General features: G+C 35.4%; 1 protein-coding gene across 2 annotated transcripts in view; it reads left to right on the plus strand.

The window, feature by feature from the left end:
• The window catches only part of csmd3a (CUB and Sushi multiple domains 3a), a 288,864-nt gene that overhangs the window by 207,786 nt on the left and 57,950 nt on the right, over positions 1 to 23,128 (plus strand). The window contains exons 45-52 of one of the 2 annotated variants that reach the window (XM_058747031.1): positions 1,050 to 1,130; positions 1,415 to 1,528; positions 4,240 to 4,428; positions 5,771 to 5,929; positions 7,721 to 7,909; positions 13,881 to 14,066; positions 15,224 to 15,418; positions 19,692 to 19,865. In XM_058747031.1, coding sequence (XP_058603014.1) covers positions 1,050 to 1,130; positions 1,415 to 1,528; positions 4,240 to 4,428; positions 5,771 to 5,929; positions 7,721 to 7,909; positions 13,881 to 14,066; positions 15,224 to 15,418; positions 19,692 to 19,865 — 1,287 coding nt within the window. The remainder of the gene's footprint in view (positions 1 to 1,049; positions 1,131 to 1,414; positions 1,529 to 4,239; positions 4,429 to 5,770; positions 5,930 to 7,720; positions 7,910 to 13,880; positions 14,067 to 15,223; positions 15,419 to 19,691; positions 19,866 to 23,128) is intronic. The other variant, XM_058747032.1, reaches the window with a different exon arrangement.

A 23,128-nucleotide genomic window follows, 5' to 3' on the forward strand; every position in this document is an offset into this window, starting at 1 on the left:
CTTTTTTTTTTGTCTTAAAAGAAAAAACAATTTATGTGTTCCATTCTGCCATTTTCCTAATATTTTATATATTGTTTACCATTAATAATTACAGGAAATTATTACATTTATTAGCAAATTATTTAAAATGATTACATTCAAAATAAATAACATTAAAGCAAAAACCTATTTTAATTATTATTATTATTTTTAATCCCTTTAACCAGCACCTTAACACTATGTATTAATCTTCATCGTATACATTCAAAAATATGTTTCTATGCTGCCATTTTGTTGGTCATTTTATATATATTTACCATTATAATTCCAGAGAAGTATTACATTTTATTAGAAAATTGATTTATTACATTTAAAATGAATCATTTTAATATTACAGTAAATTATATATATATATTATTGTTATTGTTATCACCTTAACTATGTATTAATCTTCAGGATTATAAACGGGTTGCATAAATGCTATTTTTCTTCGTAAAATATATTTTTCCATGCTGTCATTTTGCTAATATTTTATATAGTATTTGCCATTAATAATTACAGCAAATTACTACAGTTGAAAATGAATTGTTTTAATATTATAAAAAAACTTTTTTTTTTTTTTTTATAATATTTTAAAAGGAATTTTTTACGTGCATAAAAGAACGCATAAACTATTCTTGACATTTGAGAATTCTATGGCTTAGTGAGGGCGTATGACGTACTGTACTGCTCAACATATTATGTCTTCAAATGATGTTACATCACAATAGTGACTATTATCATAACATACCGCTAATAGCAGGTTATGCATATGATCCTCTTTTAGAAACTCTTGCAATTAGACATTGTTATAATTGTAAGGCATAATCAGTGTTGGCGAGGCAGATGCTATGACCCTTGATTATGATTCATACTTTGCAGCTGCAGCACGTAATTTTGTTGTACGTTTAGAAAAACTCGGTTGACAGGTGTGATGATTTAAGATGCAAGTGTGTAGGTTGCATTCAAAGCGTTATCACTTAACCAGCAGCTAAACATCACGTTTCTCACTCATCTCGTTCCCTTTGCAGCTTACCAACTTCGTGTCTGTCAACCTCCCCCACGTGTCGCCAACGCAGAGATCCTGGCTGAAGATGATGAATTTGAAATTGGTAAGACTGCAGAACGTTTGATGATCATCTGTTTGCATAGATTTATCACGCGTCGAACCCTCATTAAAGAGACGCTCCCAAGGTGTCCACCTTCGCAATGCAGCGTTTCTTATTTAATGTGAAAGAAAATGCCCCTTTCTGTGGGGAAAATAACACCCGACGCTCTGCATTTGTCATCATTACTGTCACAAGCGTGTAAGCGGTCAGGTCTTAATTAGCTAATGTGATGTTGAGCGCTAGTTGTAGTGGAAAGGCAAAGATCTGTGTGTGTAATTACTCAACAGGAGACATCATCAGGTACCGCTGCCTGCCGGGCTTCACGCTGCTCGGGAGCGAGATCTTGACCTGTAGGTTGGGCGAGCGACTGCAGATGGATGGTCCTCCTCCAGTCTGCCAAGGTTAGTTTGGCAGCACATCCAGCACGCTGTCTCATTTGTGTCGGTGCTCTTCCTGTTTTTATGTCTCACGTCGTTAGCTCTGCCGCTAGTTGTTAGGCTCTTTTGCACTTCCGGATGAAGGAAAGCACAGTACGCCATTGTGAGTCATTGTGTTTAAAACTTAATATCAAACAGCACGATTCCTGATGTCTTGAAGTAACACTCGCAACCATGAGTGCCTGTATTTACTGTATGACCGCCCACATTACATGTAAACATAATGATTATGTGCCATTCAGAACATTTTTCAGGTTCAGTCAAGTTCATTATGAATTGAGGTAATAAACAGGGTGCAGACTTGAAATTTGAATGTTAGAATATATTTAAATACACTAAATTCAAATACATTGATGCTATTGTTAACTAGAAGACAAGAAGTATAAAATAAAGTATAAAGTATGATACATGTAAATATATCAAGTATAAGTATATAAAGTGTAATATATATATACATTCTGATATTTTTCCCGTATTTTATATTAGTATCTGTCTTTAAAAATGTTAGTAAATTAAGTTAGTTATTATATTTAAAATGAATTATTTAGATTTTACAGCAATTCAAATGAAATTCAGATGCATTGATGTTATTATTAACTTGAAAGGCAAAAATTAGAATGCTTTCCATTCCAGTTGCATTCTGCCATTTCCCCATATTTCCCCATATTTTTTATTAGTATTCACCATCAATAATTGCACCATCAAATTATTACAGTTATTTGCAAATAAATGTAATCATTATATTTAAACTGAATCGTTTCAATTATATAGCAAAAAAATTGAATTGGAGTAGCGAACAGGGTGCAGACTTGCAGTACAAATTTGAATGGTAAAATACATTGAAATAATTGAAATCCAAATGTATTGATGTTATTTTGAACTATAAAGAAAAAAAGTATTTGAGAAAATCCATTCTGCGCTGTTTCTAACATTTTATATAAGTGTTTACCATCATTTTAAAGCAGATTATTACCGTTTTTAGCAAATTAACTGCGTTATTGCATTAAAATGAGTCATTTTAATATTACAGCTGATATACATTGAAATTCAAATGCATTGTACTTTTCAACTAAAGAGAAAGTATAAAAATTGACGTTCCATTCGGCCATTTTCCTAATATTTCATATTAGTATTTACCATTAATAATTAGAGTAAATGATTACAGTTTTAGCATATTAATTACATTTAAAATGAATTCTTTTAATATTACAGCAGAATATGAACTGAGGTAGCAAACACTGTGCTGACTTGCAATTGAATGTTAATATACATTGAAATACATTGAAATTCATCTGCATTGTGGTCATTTTTAACTAGAAAAGTTTTATTGTAGTTTTATTTTTAACTAGAAAAGATACTGTAAGTTTAAAGTCTATTTTTAAAAATAAAAATGTACACGTTTTTATATATTTAATCATATTTTCAAAACAAATATCGGAGTGAAAGGATTCTATGAATTGCGATTCAGTAATTCATCTTCCTGTCATTCTAAAGTAAGTTACAATTCTGCTTCCTGTGGCCAATTCAAATCATCTTGGTACTCTAAAGAGTAGCAACATGTTTTTGTTATATTTTTAACCAGCTTTGTATTTCAGTGCCATTGTGTTAAGTAGCTCTGCACATTGCTTCAAAATTATACTCTACATGATAACAGTTTATTTATCTCAAAATGTTCTGATTGACTGTGATTGAGTCATGTCAAATTTTACTTTTAGTGAGAATAGGAAAATTACTGCAAATCACACAGAAACTCCTCATCATGTTGGGTAAAAGTAAATTACGAGGCAAGAAACCTTGATTATAAGGTTGACATGATAAATGCTCTTCAGGGGGAAAAATGAAATAATGATAAAGTGAAAAATGGTCTATTTAGGGAGTTGCATAAGCATAGAGCATGGTGACAATGTCAATCACAATGTTTTTGCCAACATGGCACATTTGAAAAACATGCCTACCTGCATTTTTGCAAAACTCAAAAACATTCCTATACGATTAGCGATTTACAGCTAAAATGAACATTTGGAGTAATAAAACAACTATTTTTATTCCTTGTTCACACACATTATGATTACAGGGCCAGATTATCAATCGATAACGATTTTTTCCCCACAATTCCTTGCCCAATACTATGTTATGACCTTAAAACACATTTAAAATAATGCATAATATGTAAACTAATACATTTTGATGTTTGCATCACATAACCAGCTCCATATGTGGTTTTTCTGATGTAGTAAACGTGCTCGGAAACGCACCTGGTATAAGACTTGTGAAACACACCATAAAAAGGCTCAAAGACTTGTAGAAGCATATGAAAATGTCACGTTTGCTTGAGCTTCATGTTTGCTAACACTATTGATTAGGCTTAGGGTCAGGTATAGTGTAGGTGGTACGTTATGATGTTACGTTCAAATGCATTAATCTTTTAGCATCACACTCTGTACGTTTCTGCCACGATTCAAAGTTGCCAGTTTAACGTTCATCTGTTCCTGATAAAACTAAACACTGTTTTATTGGCACCCAATGGACATTTCACTTTGAAAGTGTCACAAAACATTCGGGAAGCAACATACTGTGATATAATTTTGCAGAAATGTCACCAGAGGCACTTTTTTCCATTGAGCCTGGGCTGTTTTTTGCACTATTTAACACGTGATCATTTGGTTGCTTCTTAGTGCAATGTCCTGACAATGAAGTTCTGTTCGACTCGACGGGCGTAATCCTGAGTCCAGGTTATCCTGACAGCTACCCCAACCTTCAGATGTGCTCCTGGATGATCAACGTGGAGAAGGGCTACAACATCACACTGCACTTTGAACTCTTCCAGACGGAGAAAGAGTTTGATATTCTGGAGATCTTTGATGGTGGGTTTGAATTATTCCTCATATTCAGGCATCATCTGACAGCCCGTGCAACTGTGTCCCTGAATATTACAGTCATTATTCTCTGGCCTGTCGTAACTCTTGACGCTTTTCTTGAAAATTTGAAATGAAATTTGGAGCCTTGGGAATGTGTTTGAGAAATAACGGAGTTGCTTTTTTAGACCCATGACCATTACGAGAGAAATATTTCCTATCCCCCTAAAAAAACCTCATTTAGAACCAGCAGACATGCAAAATGCTGGAAAGATTTGAGTATTTCTTGATACTGAGGCAGTGGCAAAGACAATTCGAAATACATTCAGAGTGTTATTAGCGCTAATTACTTAAGTGCTTGCAATCAGCAAATTACCCTATTACTCATCATTGATTGGATGCTCATTAATGCCCATGGCATTTGCAGAGCCCCAGTGGAATAGGAAGTGAGAAGCAATACCAATTTCCTTCTCTCAGGCCAGATTTTGTGTTCATGTTTTGCAGCAAAGCAATTTTTGGAGCTCTTTCCCTAGTGTCTAAAACTAAATCGGCTGAATCCCATCGGATGGACGTTTCCACATGATGGATTTATTCTGAGAAATCTTCTTTGCTCATTGCCACATTTGGAAACTACTTGTTAGAGGAATAGTTCACCCAAAAATGAAAATTTGCTGAGCATGTACTCCCTCAGGCCATCCAAGGTGATGATGAGTTTGTTTCTTCATTGTAACAGATTTGGAGAAATTCAGCATTTCATCACTTGCTCTGCAGTGAATGGGTGCCTTCAGAATGAGAATCCAAACAGCCGTTAAAAACATCACAATAATCCACAAGTAATACACACCACTGCAGTCCATCAATGGCCAGAAGCGAAATTTTAAAGTTAAAATGCCCTAATTTTTTTTATTATTTTAAACGCACAGCTTTTCACTTCGCATATGCTAATTGATGGACTGGAGTGGTGTGGTACTTGTAGATTATTTTTATCCGCTGTTTGGACTCTCATTCTGACGGCACCCATTCACTGCAGAGGATCCATCGGTGAGCAAGTGATGTAGAAATGCTAAATCTGTTCCAATGAAGAAACAAACTCGTCTACATTTTGGATGGCCTGAGGGTGAATAAATTTTCAGCGAATTTTCATTTTTCAGTAAACTTTTCCTTTAAATTTTGAAAATGCTGCTGTCAAAATCGAACCATCAGCGATGACATAATTGAATTCTGAATTGCATTCGGTCTCCTAAATTTGCAGTTTGCAAACTTCTTCAAACTATCATTGTACATAACTTTAAAGACATTTATTTGCTGTATTATTTGCATTGGAAATGCAAATGTGTTTTATTTTTTGCAGGACCAAATATTTACAGTCAGAACCTGGCTGTGTTGAGTGGAGATCTAAGTGTACCTTTCAACATTACCACCACGGGTCACCAACTGTTTCTCCGCTGGTCGTCTGATCACGGCACCAACAAAAAGGGCTTTCGTATCGCTTACGTGGGTGAGTATCAAAGTATGTATCCCCGATTGGTAATTCCTTTCAGTTCTATGTGTGTCTCTCGTGACCTTTTGTCTGTCCTGCCCATGACACGTTCGTCCAAGTCTGTGTCCCATCTGTCCATGTGTTTGTGTCCAAATGTTTGTGTATTTGTATGTAACTGCCTAAAGCTGCCTAAAAACTATATAGGCCTAAAATGCTGAAGAATATAGTCAAATCGTTCAATTTTACAGCACATTTTATGTAAGATGTCACATTTTAGGCCTGTTTCACACTTCCTGCTTGTGCAGCATATAAGGAAAACTGCAAACACCGGTGTGTGTTGAACTCCCACACTAGCCGGATTCCAGCCACATATTTTATGTAAATTCTGGGGCAGTGCATAAATAACATGCCCGATGCAAACACCAAGATACAAATACAATTTCCAAAATGTGCATAAAAATGCCCACTTGAGGTAGATAAATTTGCATACACTACGTCACATCAGATAGTTCATGTTTGTGTGGTGTAACATATACAGAAAATACCCACATTGCTTTACCACATATCAGTATTCTCTCATAAATATATAAATTGCAGTTCAAAACTCCAGATCCAGGTTAAATTCAGTATACACGAGGAGAACTGCTTAAGTCACCTGGTTTCAGTCAGACATGAATTTATACATGTATACAGGAATTTTGAAATGTATACAGAAAATAACCACAATGCATTACATATCAGTATTTCAGTTGCAATATTAAACTCCAAATCTACACATTATATTCAATATACATAAGATAAGGAGGAGAACTGCTCAAATCATGGTTTCAGTTAGACCTGAATTGAATAGAAAGTGCTTGTCGCTGCATGTGGGATGTGCATGAAGCACAAAAGTGTTTTCAAACATTAGTAAATAGTTCACTCCATTATTTTACTTTATTGCAAAAGATGTAATGAAATGACTGTGTGATGCTTACATGCTGCAGACACAAGATGTGTGAAAGAAACCGTATGCTGCTTTCAGATCCTCCTGGGAAACATTCAGAAGTTGTAATTATGATGTGAAAGAATAAAATACAGTAGATGCATTGTGCAATTTCATATTCCTTTTTCACTGACAGACACAGGTTGTTTTTTTATTGCTAAAGCAACAAAATGAAAAGCAAAAGATGCACATTTGTTCACTTGATGTGTTTTTCAGTGTATTTATCCATTCTCATGCTACCACAGAGAATGATGGGAAATGTAGCTTTTCTGCTAATGCCTTTCAACTCATTATCTGTATAGAACACCTAAATTCTTTCATTTACATGCCAACAATATGAAAAAAAAAAAGCTGGTGGTAATTTTTAAATATGATAATTGCAACAAGACTTGAAGGCACAATTAGAGTAGAAATATTTAGTAAGACTTTATTGTTAATATAATCTATTATATAATATAATGTGTAATTATTATATATATTGATTACAAAGTTTCCCGCTGGCAATTCTTAACTTGTAAATATGATAATTGCAACAAGTCTTGAAGGCACAATTAGAATTATTTAGTAGCACTTTATTGTGTTTAAAATATTGTATTTATTATGTTATATATATATATATATATATATATATATATATATATATTCATTCGTAGTGTTAACACATTATATTATGTACTGCTAATGGACAATTTTGTTGTTTCAAATGTCATGATTATACAATAATGATTTAATGATTATTGTAAAGTGTTGCCAATTATTTATCTGTGATAATGATGATGCTGATGTGTTGAGTAAATATTGTGTGAGTTTTTAATGATCCGTGCTATCATCTGTAGCGATGTACTGCAGCACCCCAGACTCTCCGCAGCACGGTTTTGTGGTCAGCCAGACGGGTGGCCACGTCAACAGCGTCGTCCGCTGGGCCTGTGACCGTGGCTACAGGCTCATCGGGAAAAATATGGCCGTCTGCAGGAGAACTGAGTTGGGTTATCTGGCCTGGGACTCATCTGTGCCTGCATGTCAAGGTGTTGTCTTTATTATATTTTTCTTGAGTCTACAAAAATTGCATTTCCTTGAGTTGACTGCCAAGGCTAATTTAAATGACAATCACTTGTGCTCAGGTATTGTTTGATTTTAACATTCACTGGCAAAACTCACAGCTCCGTACTTTTAAACATTTTTGTGCTCCATCAAGGACATTATATTTTATGCATATATAATATAGGCTTATATATAATTGTTGTTTTGTTTTCCTATAACAAATATTAGAACAGCAGAAGTGTTGTCGGGGGGGAAAAGCCCAAAGGGGCATGTTCAATTACCTTCACTCGAATCAAAAATAAACTGCCACTTGAAAAAAAAAAAAAAAAAGAGAGCAAAACAAAATAATAAAGGGTAAATAGGTTACTGAGAAAGGATATGAATTTTTAGCAGATGAAGAAGAAAAAATGAAGGAACAAATGGTTCAAGATAGCAGCACCTCGTTGTGTTATAATTCTGGAAACAGTCCAGGAGGAGAATCTGCTGAAGAAAGAAGATAAATTGGCATATTTGAAGACCATTTTTTAGGTTTTGAAACAGTGGGCTGGTGCTTGCTAGATAAGAGATTACCAAGTCAATATCAATATAATAAGTATAAATTAAAAAAGGGGTTCACCCAAAAAAGAAATGACAAACATGAGTAGATATCAGAAATTTCTATTCTGGGTGAACTATTTTTCTGAGTTTTGTATATTTAGCCAATTAATTCTTCATAAGACACTAATGTTCTTAGCTATTTATTTATTTATTTATTTTTTGCTATTGTTGACATTCATTAGCGAGCATCAAGGAAACAACTGCATTACTAGAATATTTGATGCACTTCTATCCAGATGTGGCATTTTGTGTTCATTATGAATGTTATTGAGATTGAATTGTTGTGCAAAGGCAGGCCGTGTCAGACGCCAGCATCACTGATCAATCGCCTCTTTGTTTTCTGCTAATTAATATGGCTGAATGAGGTTTGCTTTCTGCTTAGGTTTTATTAGCATTAATACGAGCCCTGTTGTTTTGCTGGATTTATTTGATTAGAATTTTAGCACTCAGTAATTGGACAACCTATTATGTTTCATCGCTGTATTGATTCAGCTTTGAGCAAACTCCAGCACCTTTTCCATGTGTTTAATTACACATTTTTGTCATGCTGGTTAATTACAGCCCCGTTTGCTCACACATGACCATGTTTTGACCTTCCATTCTATGTGTGGACTTCATGTGGTCAAATACGGTAATGAGTCATTCCTGCTATGCTACACTCTAAAAAACAAAATGGTGCTATATAGCACTAAAAGTGGTTCTTAACCACTTTTGATGCTGTATAGCACCAAATCGTGGTGCTTCAGTGGTTCCTCAGCGGTTCTTCAGCGGTTCTTTGGCATGACTGAGGGGCTATATAGCACCGCTACCATATACAGAACCTGTTAAGCTCTTGTATGGTTCTTCAGCGGTTCTTCAGTGGTTCTTTGGGGTGATTATAGTGTTATATAGCACCACTGCCGTACAAAGAACCTGTTAAGCCACTTTAAAGGTTCTTTACGAGCCAAAGAACCACTGTTGGTGCTCTTCAGCACCATTTTTGTTGAAGAAATACAATGCAATATGTCACCTCTTATGGTTCTACATAGCACCATTTGACAAAGGTGCTGTATAGCACCTTTAAAGATATGGTGCTATATAGCACCAAAAGTGGTTCCCCTATGATTACGAGCCAAGAACCACATTTAGTGCTATATAGCACCGTTTTTTTTAGAGTGTAACTCTTAAAATTAATGTGTTGTTGTTGTAATTTAAGGAAGCATTTTTTTTTTAAAACGCATTCATTTTATTAGTTAGCGTTATTAATTATAACTTGATTATTTAAACAATTTCAAGAAGAATGCAAATAAAAAGTGAGGGACTGTCAGTTAGTTTACATGAAGACGTTTTGAAGTAAATTTTGATATGTTCTGTGATTTTATCAAACATGGATGTTTTAGTGTGACATAAACCCGCTAACATCACCACAAAACATTACAACATTCAACAAATCCTCTGCCAATATTTACTAATGTTTCTTTTCCCTGCTTCCTGTCGTTAAGAAACTGGATTTTACTAAGTTACGGGATTTTATGACACACTGGCAGACCTTAAGAAAGTTGGTTGACTAGTTGTTTAGACAATCCACCGACTAGTTGTTTTGCACATCCTGGTTTCTGTAGGGAAAGTGTTAATTCAGAGTTCACTCAGAGGGCACTGAATCAATGGCATTGACCTCACCTGCCCTCATCTGCTGGAAAACTAGCCATATAAGGTGTGTGTGCATCAATGCTTTGGTCCAATTACTTGTGTAATTGGCTTTTGTGGATAGGTTAACGAGGAAACTGATATTAACGAACTGCCATTGTAAAAGGACAAATCTGTATTGGAGTTTCTTGGATGGACATTTCTAAACCCTTGTGCTGTGCTGAAAATCTTGAATTTAATCTCTTTGTCAACTTGTTTTCTTTCAATTAGCACAGGTTTTTTATTTATTATATTGATCATAGGCCTCATTGATCTGAGTTTATGCAACTCTGTAATATTTTTGAGTGAAAAAAAACATTACAGGTGCATCTCAATAAATTAGAATGTCGTGGAAAAGTTTGTTTATTTCAGTAATTCAACTCAAATTGTGAAACTCGTGTATTAAATTAATTAAATGCACACAGACTGAAGTAGTTTAAGTCTTTGGTTCTTTTAATTGTGATGATTTTGGCTCACATTTAACAAAAACCCACCAATTCTGCCACCAAACACCTGCAAAGGTTTCCTGAGTCTTCAAAATGGTCTCTCAGTTTGGTTCACTAGGCTACACAATCATGGGGAAGACTGCTGATCTGACAGTTGTCCAGAAGACAAACATTGACACCCTTCACAAGGAGGGTAAGCCACAAACATTCATTGCTAAAGAAGCTGGCTGTTCACAGAGTGCTGTATCCAAGCATGTTAACAGAAAGTTGAGTGGAAGGAAAAAGTGTGGAAGAAAAAGATGCACAACCAACCGAGAGAACCGCAGTCTTATGAGGATTGTCAAGCAAAATCGATTCAAGAGTTTGGGTGAACTTCACAAGGAATGGACTGAGGCTGGGGTCAAGGCATCAAGAGCCACCACACACAGAAGTGTCAAGGAATTTGGCTACAGTTGTCGTGGTAACACTTTACAATACGGGTGCACAAATATGCATTAAATAATGCTTAACTAATGCACAGATAATCATGAATTAATGTAACTCATAATGAACTAAACCATTTATTAATGATTACTGCATCAGCAACTAATGAACATTCGATATGATTCAAAGAGTATATTAATATACATAATTTATTAATTACCTAATAACTTATTTTATTAACTAATGAAGTAAATTCATATGTTAATTACCACATTGGGTTGAAGCCATGCCTTTAAACTTCCAGTTGTCTGCTTTAATTAATCATTAGCTAATGATTTGCATGGGTATCATTATGTTATGACTTTACTTGTTGAGGCACATGACTATTAACTAATTGTTAAGTAATATGTCATTGTGGTTATAGATGTTGAATTAGTTAGTTAGTCATGTGCCTCAACAAGTAAAGTCACACCATAATGATACCCATGCAAATCATTAGCTAATGATTAATTAAAGCAGACAACTGGAAGTTGAAATGCATGCTTGAACCCATTGTGGTAATTAACATAAGAATTTACACTATTAGTTAATGTAATATGTCATTAGGGAATTAATACTTTGACACATTTAACTAATAACAATTTATTGATTACTTAATCTATGAATCATATAGAATGTTCATTTGTTGCTGATGCAGTAATTGTTAATAAATGGTTTAGTTCTTCATGAGTTATACATTAACTCATGATTATCTGTGTATTTGTTAAGCATGAATTAATGCATATTAGTGTCACCGTATTGTAAAGTGTTACAGTTGTCGTATTCCTCTTGTTAAGCCACTCCTGAACCACAGACAACGTCAGAGGCGTCTTACCTGGGCTAAGAAGAAGAACTGGACTGTTGCCCAGTGGTCCAAAGTCCTCTTTTCAGATGAGAGCAAGTTTTGTATTTCATTTGGAAACCAAAGTCCTAGAGTCTGGAGGAAGGGTGGAGAAGCTCATAGCCCAAGTTGCTTGAAGCCCAGTGTCAAGTTTCCACAGTCTGTGATGATTTGGGGTGCAATGTCATCTGCTGGTGTTGGTCCATTGTGTTTTTTGAAAACCAAAGTCACTGCACCCGTTTACCAAGAAATTTTGGAGCACTTCATGCTTCCTTCTGCTGACCAGCTTTTTAAAGATGCTGATTTCATTTGCCAGCATGATTTGGCACCTGCCCACACTGCCAAAAGCACCAAAAGTTGGTTAAATGACCATGGTGTTGGTGTGCTTGACTGGCCAGCAAACTCACCAGACCTGAACCCCACAGAGAATCTATGGGGTATCGTCAAGAGGAAAATGAGAAACAAGAGACCAAAAAATGCAGATGAGCTGAAGGCCACTGTCAAAGAAACCTGGGCTTCCATACCACCTCAGCAGTGCCACAAACTGATCACCTCCATGCCACGCCGAATTGAGGCAATAATTAAAGCAAAAGGAGCCCCTACCGAGTATTGAGTACATATACAGTAAATGAACATACTTTCCAGAAGGCCAACAATTCACTAAAATGTTTTTTTTATTGGTCTTATGAAGTATTCTAATTTGTTGAGATAGTGAATTGGTGGGTTGTTGTTAAATGTGAGCCAAAATCATCACAATTAAAAGAACCAAAGACTTAAACTACTTCAGTCTGTGTGCATTGAATTTATTTAATACATGAGTTTCACAATTTGAGTTGAATTACTGAAATGAACTTTTCCATGACATTCTAATTTAGTGAGATGTACCTGTATTTGTGAATAATTTTTGCTCAAAAACTGATGTGTATAAATTAAAATCACTGAAGCCTACGATCAATCTGCTCCAAAAAGAAATATAAAACTTGTGCTAATTGAAAAAAATATATATATCAAAAGTTCCAAGATTTGGTGACAATATAGCATAATGAGAAATGTGTAAGCAATTTTTTTGAGGCAGCTCAACACAAATGTAAGAAAGTGGAATAAGAAATGCAAATATTATCTCTTTTTGGGGTTGTTATACCCTGTGTAAACAAAGTCACTGTGTTTTAATCCAATGCAATAATATTAACAAGCATTTCCATCAGGACAAAAAATCACAACATGAGGGTCAATTCTACATATTTCTAATTCTATACTGGCTTAAACTAACTGTATCTTATACTTACTCTCTAATTATATTATTATTTGTCTTGTTGCATTTATTTGAACAATGGAAGCATTATTACCTTGTGTGCAAGCACACATTCGGCAATAATTTGGGGTGGACAGAACTGAAGAAGGATTGGACAAAAATTGGGAAATAATTCTTAATGTATTCACTGCCCTTGAGAGATCTGTTCTTCAGATTTCAAGTAAATTGTATTATATAAGTCTTGGGGGAAATAATAGGTTATTATACGTTCACATTATTTGCATTTGCAGCTTCGCCGTCTTTGTTTTCTCTTTAAATCCATACTTTGGATTTTCGTTTATCCGTGAGGTGTGTAATGCAAGCCACGTATTTCCACTCTGAAGGCAGCACAGAATATATAACTTGACAAGTGCATTTACAAAACTTTCTTAGTGCTGGAACTTGACTTTCAAGCACGTTTGAAAGAAACGTGATGCAGTGTTTTGCAGATGTTCCAGAACTGCTATTGGATACTAACATAAAGAGAATCCAGTTTGTTTTTTTGTGGGATCAGTTCTAAATAGGAATCGATTGTTAATTCCCAAATCCTCTGTATGCCATTTTTCATGGAAAACAAAAGGAAGGTGAACTAATTTCATGTTCTTTGTTGAGGTTTTGATGCATAGCGAGTCTCATCTCATTGTCTTTTCTAGCTGTGTCCTGTGGGCCGCCCGTGGCCCCTGTGAACGGAGGCATGCTGGCCGCTGATTATTCAGCAGGAACACGAGCCACCTACTTCTGCAACGATGGCTTTCGTCTGTCCTCTAAAGAGGTGACCAGCACCATGTGTCAGGCTGACGGCATGTGGAGCAACCACAATAAAATCCCTCGCTGCACAGGTAAGAACAGACGTCCTGCCTTCCAATCATCAAAACATTTAAGGGTTTAAATGGTTGTACTGATTATGTCTGGTCACAGTGTTCTATATTAAAGACCCTCATCAAATCAAAATAGAGAAATCAAAATCTATATGCTAGTGCAATCAGAATGTCCTTATTAAGTGGGAAGCAGTATCACATAGGTTATCATGGTTCAAATTGTGGTGAACAGCAGTGTAAACTAATAGCAGAGGTTAGCCAATTAAGTTTTTTTTTTTTAAAGAAATTAATGTTTTTATTCAGCATTGATGCATTAAATTGATCAAAAGTAAAGATATCTATAATGTTGCAAAAAAAATAAATTTTAGTCACATAAATTGTTCTTTTGAACTCATCATCAAAGAATCATGGTTTCCACAAAAATATTAATCACCTGTTTTCAGCAATAATAAAAATCTGAAATGTTTCTTGAGCAGCAAATCAGCATATTAGAATGATTTCTGAAGGATCATGTGACACTGAACACTGGATTAATGATGCTGAAATTTCAGATTTGCATCATAGGAATAAATTACATTTGAAATATATATTGAAGCAGAAATCAGTTATTTTAAATTGCAATAATATTTTACAATATTACTGTCTTTACTGTATTTTTCATCAAGTAAATGCAGCCTTGGTGAGCTTAAGATACTTTATTTTAAAAATCTTGCTGACCCCAAACTTAAGGGGATAGTTACAATCATTTGTTCTCCCTCAAGTTGTTCCAAACGTGTATGAATTTCCTTCAGTTGTTAAACACAAAAAAGATATTGGACGTGACCCAGGGTGAACACAAATGAAGATAGTTTAAAGAATGTCAGTAACAAAACAGTGGACGGTAGCCATTGACTTCCATAGTATGAAAAACATTACTGTAGAAGTCAATGGCTAACAACAACTGTTTGGTTACCAACATTCTTCAAACTATCTTCATTTGTGTTCAGCAGAGGAAAGAAACTCAAAAAGGTTTGGAACAAATGGAGGCTAAGTAAATGATGACAGTATTTTTGCTTTCCCCTTAATGGGTACAGTGCCAAAAAAGGCTCAGATGGAGGGTGGAAAATTGTTTTGTAAAGGTAAATTGCATTTGTAAGTGTCATACAAACATTTTAACCATGCTGCTGATTTCCTCTCAGTTGTGGTGTGTCCCAGCATTGGCTCCTTCACCCTGGATCATGGCAAATGGAGGATCGTCAATGGCTCTCGTTACGAATACGGCACTAAAGTGGCCTTTACTTGCAACACTGGCTACTACCGGCTCGGCCCCGCCCACATTCACTGTACGTCCAATGGGACGTGGAGCTGGAGGAACGAGCGACCTCGCTGCAAGAGTGAGTTATGCGCTCCATTTGTTACTCAAACATTAATGCTATACATATCATGACACACACAATTCCCAGGCCTTGTTAGTCTGGCCGGTTTTCATGGTCAGAACTGAGCAGACAGCAAGACTAATGATTTTGTCAATTGTGTCCTGAAGTGTGAAAGATTAGCAGCTTGTGCGGTGCTTTACTGGATACACGGAATCTGGGGGCGTTTTCCGCAATTTTCTGTGCAAATTTCCGTGCAGAATTCTGCAGAAAGGGTTTTAATATTAAAACATGGCATAAAGCAAATTAATATTAGTTTTTTTTTTTTGTTTGTTTTTTTAAGTTTTCATTGAGAATGTTAGCTGTAACAGCTTAATTTTTTATTTTTTTTTGCAAAGTGCACATAGACTTGTGTATAAATTTAGCATGCAATTTATATTTAGTGGCTTCTTCAATGGCTTTAGATTCCATTTCCATTATTATTTTTTCGCAAGTTTCCAGAATGTGTTGTTTTTGTTCTCTTTAACACTTGGGATGGAAATGTTTCTTTAACTTTTTTTATAATGTTCTATTTTTATAATAATTAAATTCAAAGCACTTAGAAACAATTACACAAATAACATACCTTTTTTGCACTTTTATAATGGATTTGTCAGGACATGACCAAAAAAAGAAGGAAATATAAATTGTCCAAAACCTCCATTGTATTTTGCAGTTATGTCTTATGAAATCATAAGTTGTCGTTTCCAAGGAGACTTTATATGGTGACATTATGATAATGAAACAAATGTGGCACTGTATAGTCTCCTTTATAAAGGCTGTTTAAAGGAATAGTTCACCTAAAAATGAAAATTTGCTGAAAATGTACTCATCTTCACGCCATCCAAGATTTAGAAGTGTTTGTTTCTTCATTGGAGCAGATTTGGAGAAATTTAGCGTTACATCCTCTGCAGTGAATGGGTGCCATCAACGCTGATAAAAACATGACAATAATTCACAAGTAATCCACACCACACCACAGGACTCGCATTTTACCCAGATGCAACGGTTTGAAGTTAAAATGCCTTAATAATGTATTTGCTTCTTACAAACACAGTTTTTTACTTCATAAGACATAATTGATGGACTGGAGTGGTGTGGATTATTGTGATATTTTTATCAGCTGTTTGAACTTTCATTTATTATTATTTATTACATCAATTAAAAAAAACAGCTGAATGAGCTAGGAATCCTGAGTAAATCCAGTTGTTTTGTTACTATCGCAGTCCTTCATCAGCAGGTGCCATCCTCAGATGGTTGAGTTATCAATGTTGTGCGTCTGCTGTAACTACAGACGTGATGAATGTGTTTATGGCTCCCATATGAGAGGCACAATCTAAACATTAGAGGCGCTTTATGACTGATGGTGTCTGACAGGATCCTGCACCCTGGCGAGAAGACTGCGGCGTCAATTTTCAAAAACAACAACAATCAGAGTGAAGATGATGAGAAGTTGATAACAGATGAAATGATGATGCCGCTGTGGTTTTCCTGCACCAGTAAACGCTCCTGAACAGTGTATCACATATATAATACATCCCTGATCTCCTCTCATCTCAAACATTCAGCTTCTCACTATATTATCAGCTGGTTTTGGATGGATAAGAACAGTGTTTGTGTGAGGCTACTTTGAAATTGTTCCTTCCCAAGACACAAACTACTCTTACAAACACTTTTAAAGTAGTAGTTAACTATTACTGGCTAGTTACTTTGAAGCAGTTTAAGTTTCAGTATCTTTTTAAATTTCTGTACAATTCTATAACATTTTTATCATAAAAAGTGATCATAGATTACTTCTACTTTTAGTTAACTACTTGTTGAGACTAGTGTTAAAATGTCTGAACAGTCAAGCTACACTTTCAAAGAAAAAGTTAGCTTTTACTAAAGCAGCATCTTTTTACATTTACATTTACATTTATTCATTTAGCAGACACTTTTATCCAAAGCGACTTACAATTGAGGAATACAATAAGCGATTCATTATAAAGAGGCAAATATACACAGGAAGTGCTTGCAATACAAAGTTTCAGGCATTGTTCGGAGTAAATACTAGCTAGACAGGGAGAGGTTAAGGAAAGAAAGCAAAGGGATTTTTTATTTTTTTTTAAGATGAAGTCAAGTGATGACTGAAGAGATGAGTTTCAGTATTCCCGGATAGGGGTGGGAAGTTCATTCCACCAGCCAGGAACAGTGAATGAAAACGTTCTGGAAAGTGATTTTGTGCCTCTCTGTGATGGCACCACTAGGCGTCGCTCACTTGCAGATCTCAGACTTCTGGAGGGGATGTAGATTCTCATAAGTGAGTGGAAGTAGGAGAGTGTCTTGAACTTGATGTGAGCTGCAACCGGGAGCCAGTGCAGGGATATAAAGAGAGGTGTGACATGGGCCTTTTTGGGTTCGTTGAAGACCAGTCATGCCGCTGCATTCTGAATCATGTGTAAAGGTTTAATTGTGCATGATGGAAGTCCAGCTAGAAGAGCATTGCAGTAGTCCAGTCTAGAAATGACAAGGGCCTGGACAAGAAGTTGTGTGACATGCTGTGTAAGGAAGGGCCTGATATTTCTGATGCTGTGCAATGCAAAACTGCAAGATCGAGCAGTTTTTGGAATGTGTTTTTTTTTAAAGTCAGCTGGTCATCGAAGATTACACCAAGATTGCTGACCGAACTTGATGGGATAATTGTTGATGAATCTAACTTGATGGTAACATCATGCTGTAGAGTTGGAGTGGCAGGGAAGACAAGCTGTAGGTGATGTACTTTCATCCATGCCAAGATGTCTGCCAGGCAGCCTGAGATCTGTGCAGCTACCGTTGGATCATCTGGTTGAAATGAGAGATAGAGTTGTGTGTCATCAGCATAGCAATGGTAAGAGAAACCATGTACTTGTATGATGGGACCCAGTGATGTAGTGTATGTGGAGAAGAGGAGGGGTCCAAGAACTGATCCCTGAGGAACCCCAGTGACCAGTTGATGTGCCTTGGATACCTCCCCTCCCCAGGCCACCTTGAAAGACTTACCAGTGAGATAGGATTCAAACCAGCGAAGTGGAATCCCTGTGATTGTTTTCAATTTAACAATCAGATCTTCTATGTTTCTGTAACATTTTCATCTTAAAAATATTGTCAAATTTAGTTAAAGGATTAGTTCACTTCCAGAATAAAAAAATTCCTAATAATTTACTCACCCCCACGTGATCCAAGATGTTCATGTCTTTCTTTCTTCAGTCGAAAATAATTATTTTTTTTTTTCTTAGAAAATGACCGATCGTTTTGCTAGATAAGACATTTAGTGGCCAGTAAATAAAACCCGTTTTCCTCGGCTGGGATCATGTAGAGCCCTTTGAAGCTGCATTGAAACTACAATTTGGACCTTCAACCCATTGGCCACCATTGAAGTCCACTATATAGAGAAAAATCCTAGAATGTTTCCTAAAAATCCTTAATATGACATGGCGATGAGTAAATTATTCAGAATTTTTTATTCTGGAAGTGAATGAATCCTTTAATTAGCTACTTGCTACTAAATTCCTCAAATGCAGCTCTTGGGTATTTTTGTGCATTTCGTGGTGTTTTTTTTTTTTTCACAATCATACATGTTGTTGGAACAGTTAAACTATTCTTTTGAAGTACCAGTTAGCTTTTACTAGCTAGTTAAGTTGAAGCAGTTAAAGGGAAAGTATCTTTTTAAATATTAAAAAAAAAACATATTTATGTTTCTATAACTTTTTAATTGTAAAATGTGATCAAATATAGATGTTTGCTTCTACTTTGTTAGTTAGCTATTTTCTACTACATTCCTCAAATGTAGTTACAGTTTTGAAGCTGTAAACCTGGTAAACACAGTCAAGTTAGCTTTTACTTGTTAGTTAGTTGAAGAATTTTAAGGGAAAGTATCTTTTTTAAATTGGTAACACTTTAGTTCAGGGACCAATCCTCAATATGAACTAGTTGCTTATTAGCAAGCCTATTATTAACATATTGGATGTTTATTAGTACTTATAAGGCACATATCCATTCTGAAGTAATTTCTTCTTGATATATTTTTATGTACATTTGTCCTGTGGTGTTTTTAAATTTTTATATATATATATATATATATATATATATATATATATATATATATATATATATAGACATTTTCCTCATTCCTGCATTTCTTCAGTTTTTTGTTTATCAGGGGTGTAAATCACAGTCGTACGTGTTGTCTTTAAGGTGCTTGTCGATTCATTCTGTTCTCTATTGCCTTTCACTGCAGTCATTTCGTGTGGAGAGCTGCCCACTCCTCCTAATGGACGGAAAATTGGAACGCAGACGACCTTCGGAGCAACCGCTATTTTTACCTGCAACTCGGGCTACATTCTGGTGGGCTCGACTGTACGGGAATGTCTGGCATCGGGTCTCTGGAGCGGGACGGAGACGCGCTGTCTCGGTAACACCAGAAACCTTCTCTCTTTCAAAACATCACCACACATTATCATCTGTGTAACCTTTTAATGGAGACCGGGTCCTGAAAGGCCATATGAGGAGTTCTGTGACATTTAGTCTGAATTTCCATAGCAACAGTGGTTTTCATTTTTTTGCTTATATTGTATGCAGCACCTGTATCATCACATGCATATAAAAGCTCGGTTATGAAGCCTAGTGAACTGCTTGTGCAGGTACAGAAGCATCATTATTATTCCATCTTAGATACAGTCTTTTGACCTTGATGGAGAACGCAGTCCCATAATACACTATGGTCTTTCTCAGTGGAAAAATATCCATCTAAGATGATGGAAAAGGTGAGAGAATTAAACAAATGGCATTTAATATTTATAGGTATCTTTTATTCAAAAAGTTTCATTAAATTTACATGCATTTTTTGCTTTTGGCACATACTTGTATCCAAAGAGACTTACATTAAATTCAAGCTATACGTCTTTTGACTTCCTGCATTCCCTGCAGCTGTGGTTGCCAGAAATTCATCCTAAAATGTGAAAATGTGTCAGGTTTCGCTGAATGGCAGTTTGGTGCTTGCATATTTTTACAGCTTAAAACCATACATTTTATTAAGTGATATAATGTTAATACACCAATCTACTTGAACTACCATAATCTGCTTTTTACCTTAAAATATACTAACAACCACTATAATAATTCAAGCAGTACAATAGAAAGTTACGCGATGAATCAGGGTTCATTGTAAGTTGCTTGTCCATATAATAGGGAAAATTCTCATGTATAGATTGTGCACAAGGTCATAAACGTAAAACCAGTTATGCAATAAACATTAACTAAATAAAATTTAACGCAGAAACATACTGTACATAAAATACAATACTGCTAATAAAAATCAAAAGGAGCAAGACTATTAAAAAAAAATAGACGTGGTTACACAGGGAACTTTTCACTGTAAATTATACAGTAAGTAATAGTATTTCACTATAAATTTGACAGTGTTTTACAGTATTTTAAGTTACATAAAATGCATGTGTATATAAATTTCATTTTTCTTCTCTTAATGCTGTATTGTAAGGTAACTTACTGTTTAATTAACACGTTTTCACTGTAGCAGTTTTACAGGTCTTTTCCTTAAAAATAACACATTTTTTACAGAGCATTTTTAGACTGAATTCTAAAACAGCATCCTGGATGAAAGCAAACCCGTAATGCATTGTGGTGTTTCTCAGTGGAAAAAAAAGTCCATCTAAGGTAGTGTATTGTATAGTGTATTGTATAAAAACAATGCATGTTAAATTAACATGCATTGTATTGTATGCAATTATGATTTTATCCAAAGCAACTTGTATTAAGACTGTACTTGTTTTCAGTTCATGCATTCCCTGAGAATCGAATCCGTAACCTTGACGTTGCTAATGCGGTGCTCTGCTGTTGCTACAGGAAATAGTCGCATCTATCTAATGAAATATGTACTATTTTACTCTGTGTGTGTATTTTTGTACTTCTTAGAGTTTCTCTGGGCTACCTTAGCAACATGCTATTGTTGCAGCTGTTCAACAAATTCTATAAGTGGCTGCCTATGTAGAATGTTCAATCACTATTGAGGTTCCATTTCAGTTAAGATGCAACCATAAAAGGAAGCTTGGCTATGTAGGCAGCATACTAGGTTTTGGAACAAGCCAAAATCTTTTGCGTTGTGTTTGCACAGATTGCATGAGTGTCTTTGTGTAAGAGAATAATTTCTGGTCCGAACCATGCAAGGGAAAATTAAGTGAGAGGACACTGTGGAGGGACAGAGGTGAAGAAATGATTTCTGCAGTAGTTCAGCAGACTCGGTGCTCTGTGAAGTGTGCCGGCCTCTGCTGAGTCCTGTCATCAATCACATCTGAGAGAGAAAAAAACCCAGACAGCTCTCCATTTGCCATCGCTCTTTGTCTCTCATCACATCATCTCTGAGTAAAACAATGTTGTGCATTACTTTGTCCACCGAAAGAGTCCTCAAATCCGCTGTGTTGATCCTCGAATGCATCGATATTGCAGTATCTGTTGTGGGATTGAACACTCATTGTCTGTGGGTGGATCATGAATATCTCTATTCACCACACCACACAATGTGATTTACTCGAGTAGGACATGGTCCTGCAATAATATTCCCATCAAATCACAGGCTGAACTAGGCATTGGGAATTTTCAGAAATAGAAAGATTATGGTTGTGAATCGGATGCCACTTAACTCCAAATTCCTAATTATCCATAAGTGGATTCTTCAGGGCATTTTTCAAAAAACAAAGCATGAACATAGTTTGGAAGAACATCGTTTTTTTATTATTTTATTGCCCACGGCAATAAAATCAAGTAATGAATTAAGTAAATAGTCGGTGAAAAAAACTGAGAAACAATTTCCAAGCAATAAAATAAATGAAAAGAATAGACCAAAGACAGAAACTAAGTGTAAACAGCGCTTGAGGTTTTTCAGGTATCAACAGCAGTGTTAAATTGTCAACATTTACAAAAAAAATAAATAAATAAATAATAATAATAATACTAAAAATAGGAAAGAAAAAAAAATAGACAAGCTCATTTAAAATGATTATAATTGTATGTTTTGTATATGATGGATGGATAGATTTTATAACTTTATAAATTACTTTACTGCCACTTTTCATCAATTTAATGCACCCTTGATGAGTAAAAGTCTTAATTTCTTTCAAAAAATAGCCCAAAATTTTGTGTATACAGGTGCTGGTCATATAATTACAATATCATCAAAAAGTTGATTTATTTCACTAATTCCATTCAAAAAGTGAAACTTGTATATTATATTCATTCATTACACACAGACCGATATATTTCAAATGTTTATTTCTTTTAATTTTATTTTGATGATTAGAGCTTACAGCTCATGAAAGTCAAAAATCAGTATCTCAAAATATTAGAATATTTATATTTGAGTTTGAATAAATGACCATCCCTACAGTATAAATTCTGGGTATCTCTTGTTCTTTGAAACCACATTAATGGGGAAGACTGCTGACTTGGCAATGATCCAGAAGACGAACATTGACGCCCTCCACAAAGAGGGTAAGTCACAGAAGGTCATTACTGAAAGGTGTGGCTGTTTACAGAGTGCTGTATCAAAGCATATTAAATGCAAAGTTGACTGGAAGGAAGAATTTGGGTAGGAAAAGGTGCACAAGCAACAGGGATGACCGCAAGCTTGAGAATACAGTCAAGCAAAGCCGATTCAAACAC

This window comes from Onychostoma macrolepis, chromosome 16, assembly GCF_012432095.1.
Source record: "Onychostoma macrolepis isolate SWU-2019 chromosome 16, ASM1243209v1, whole genome shotgun sequence".
Lineage (NCBI taxonomy): Eukaryota > Metazoa > Chordata > Actinopteri > Cypriniformes > Cyprinidae > Onychostoma > Onychostoma macrolepis.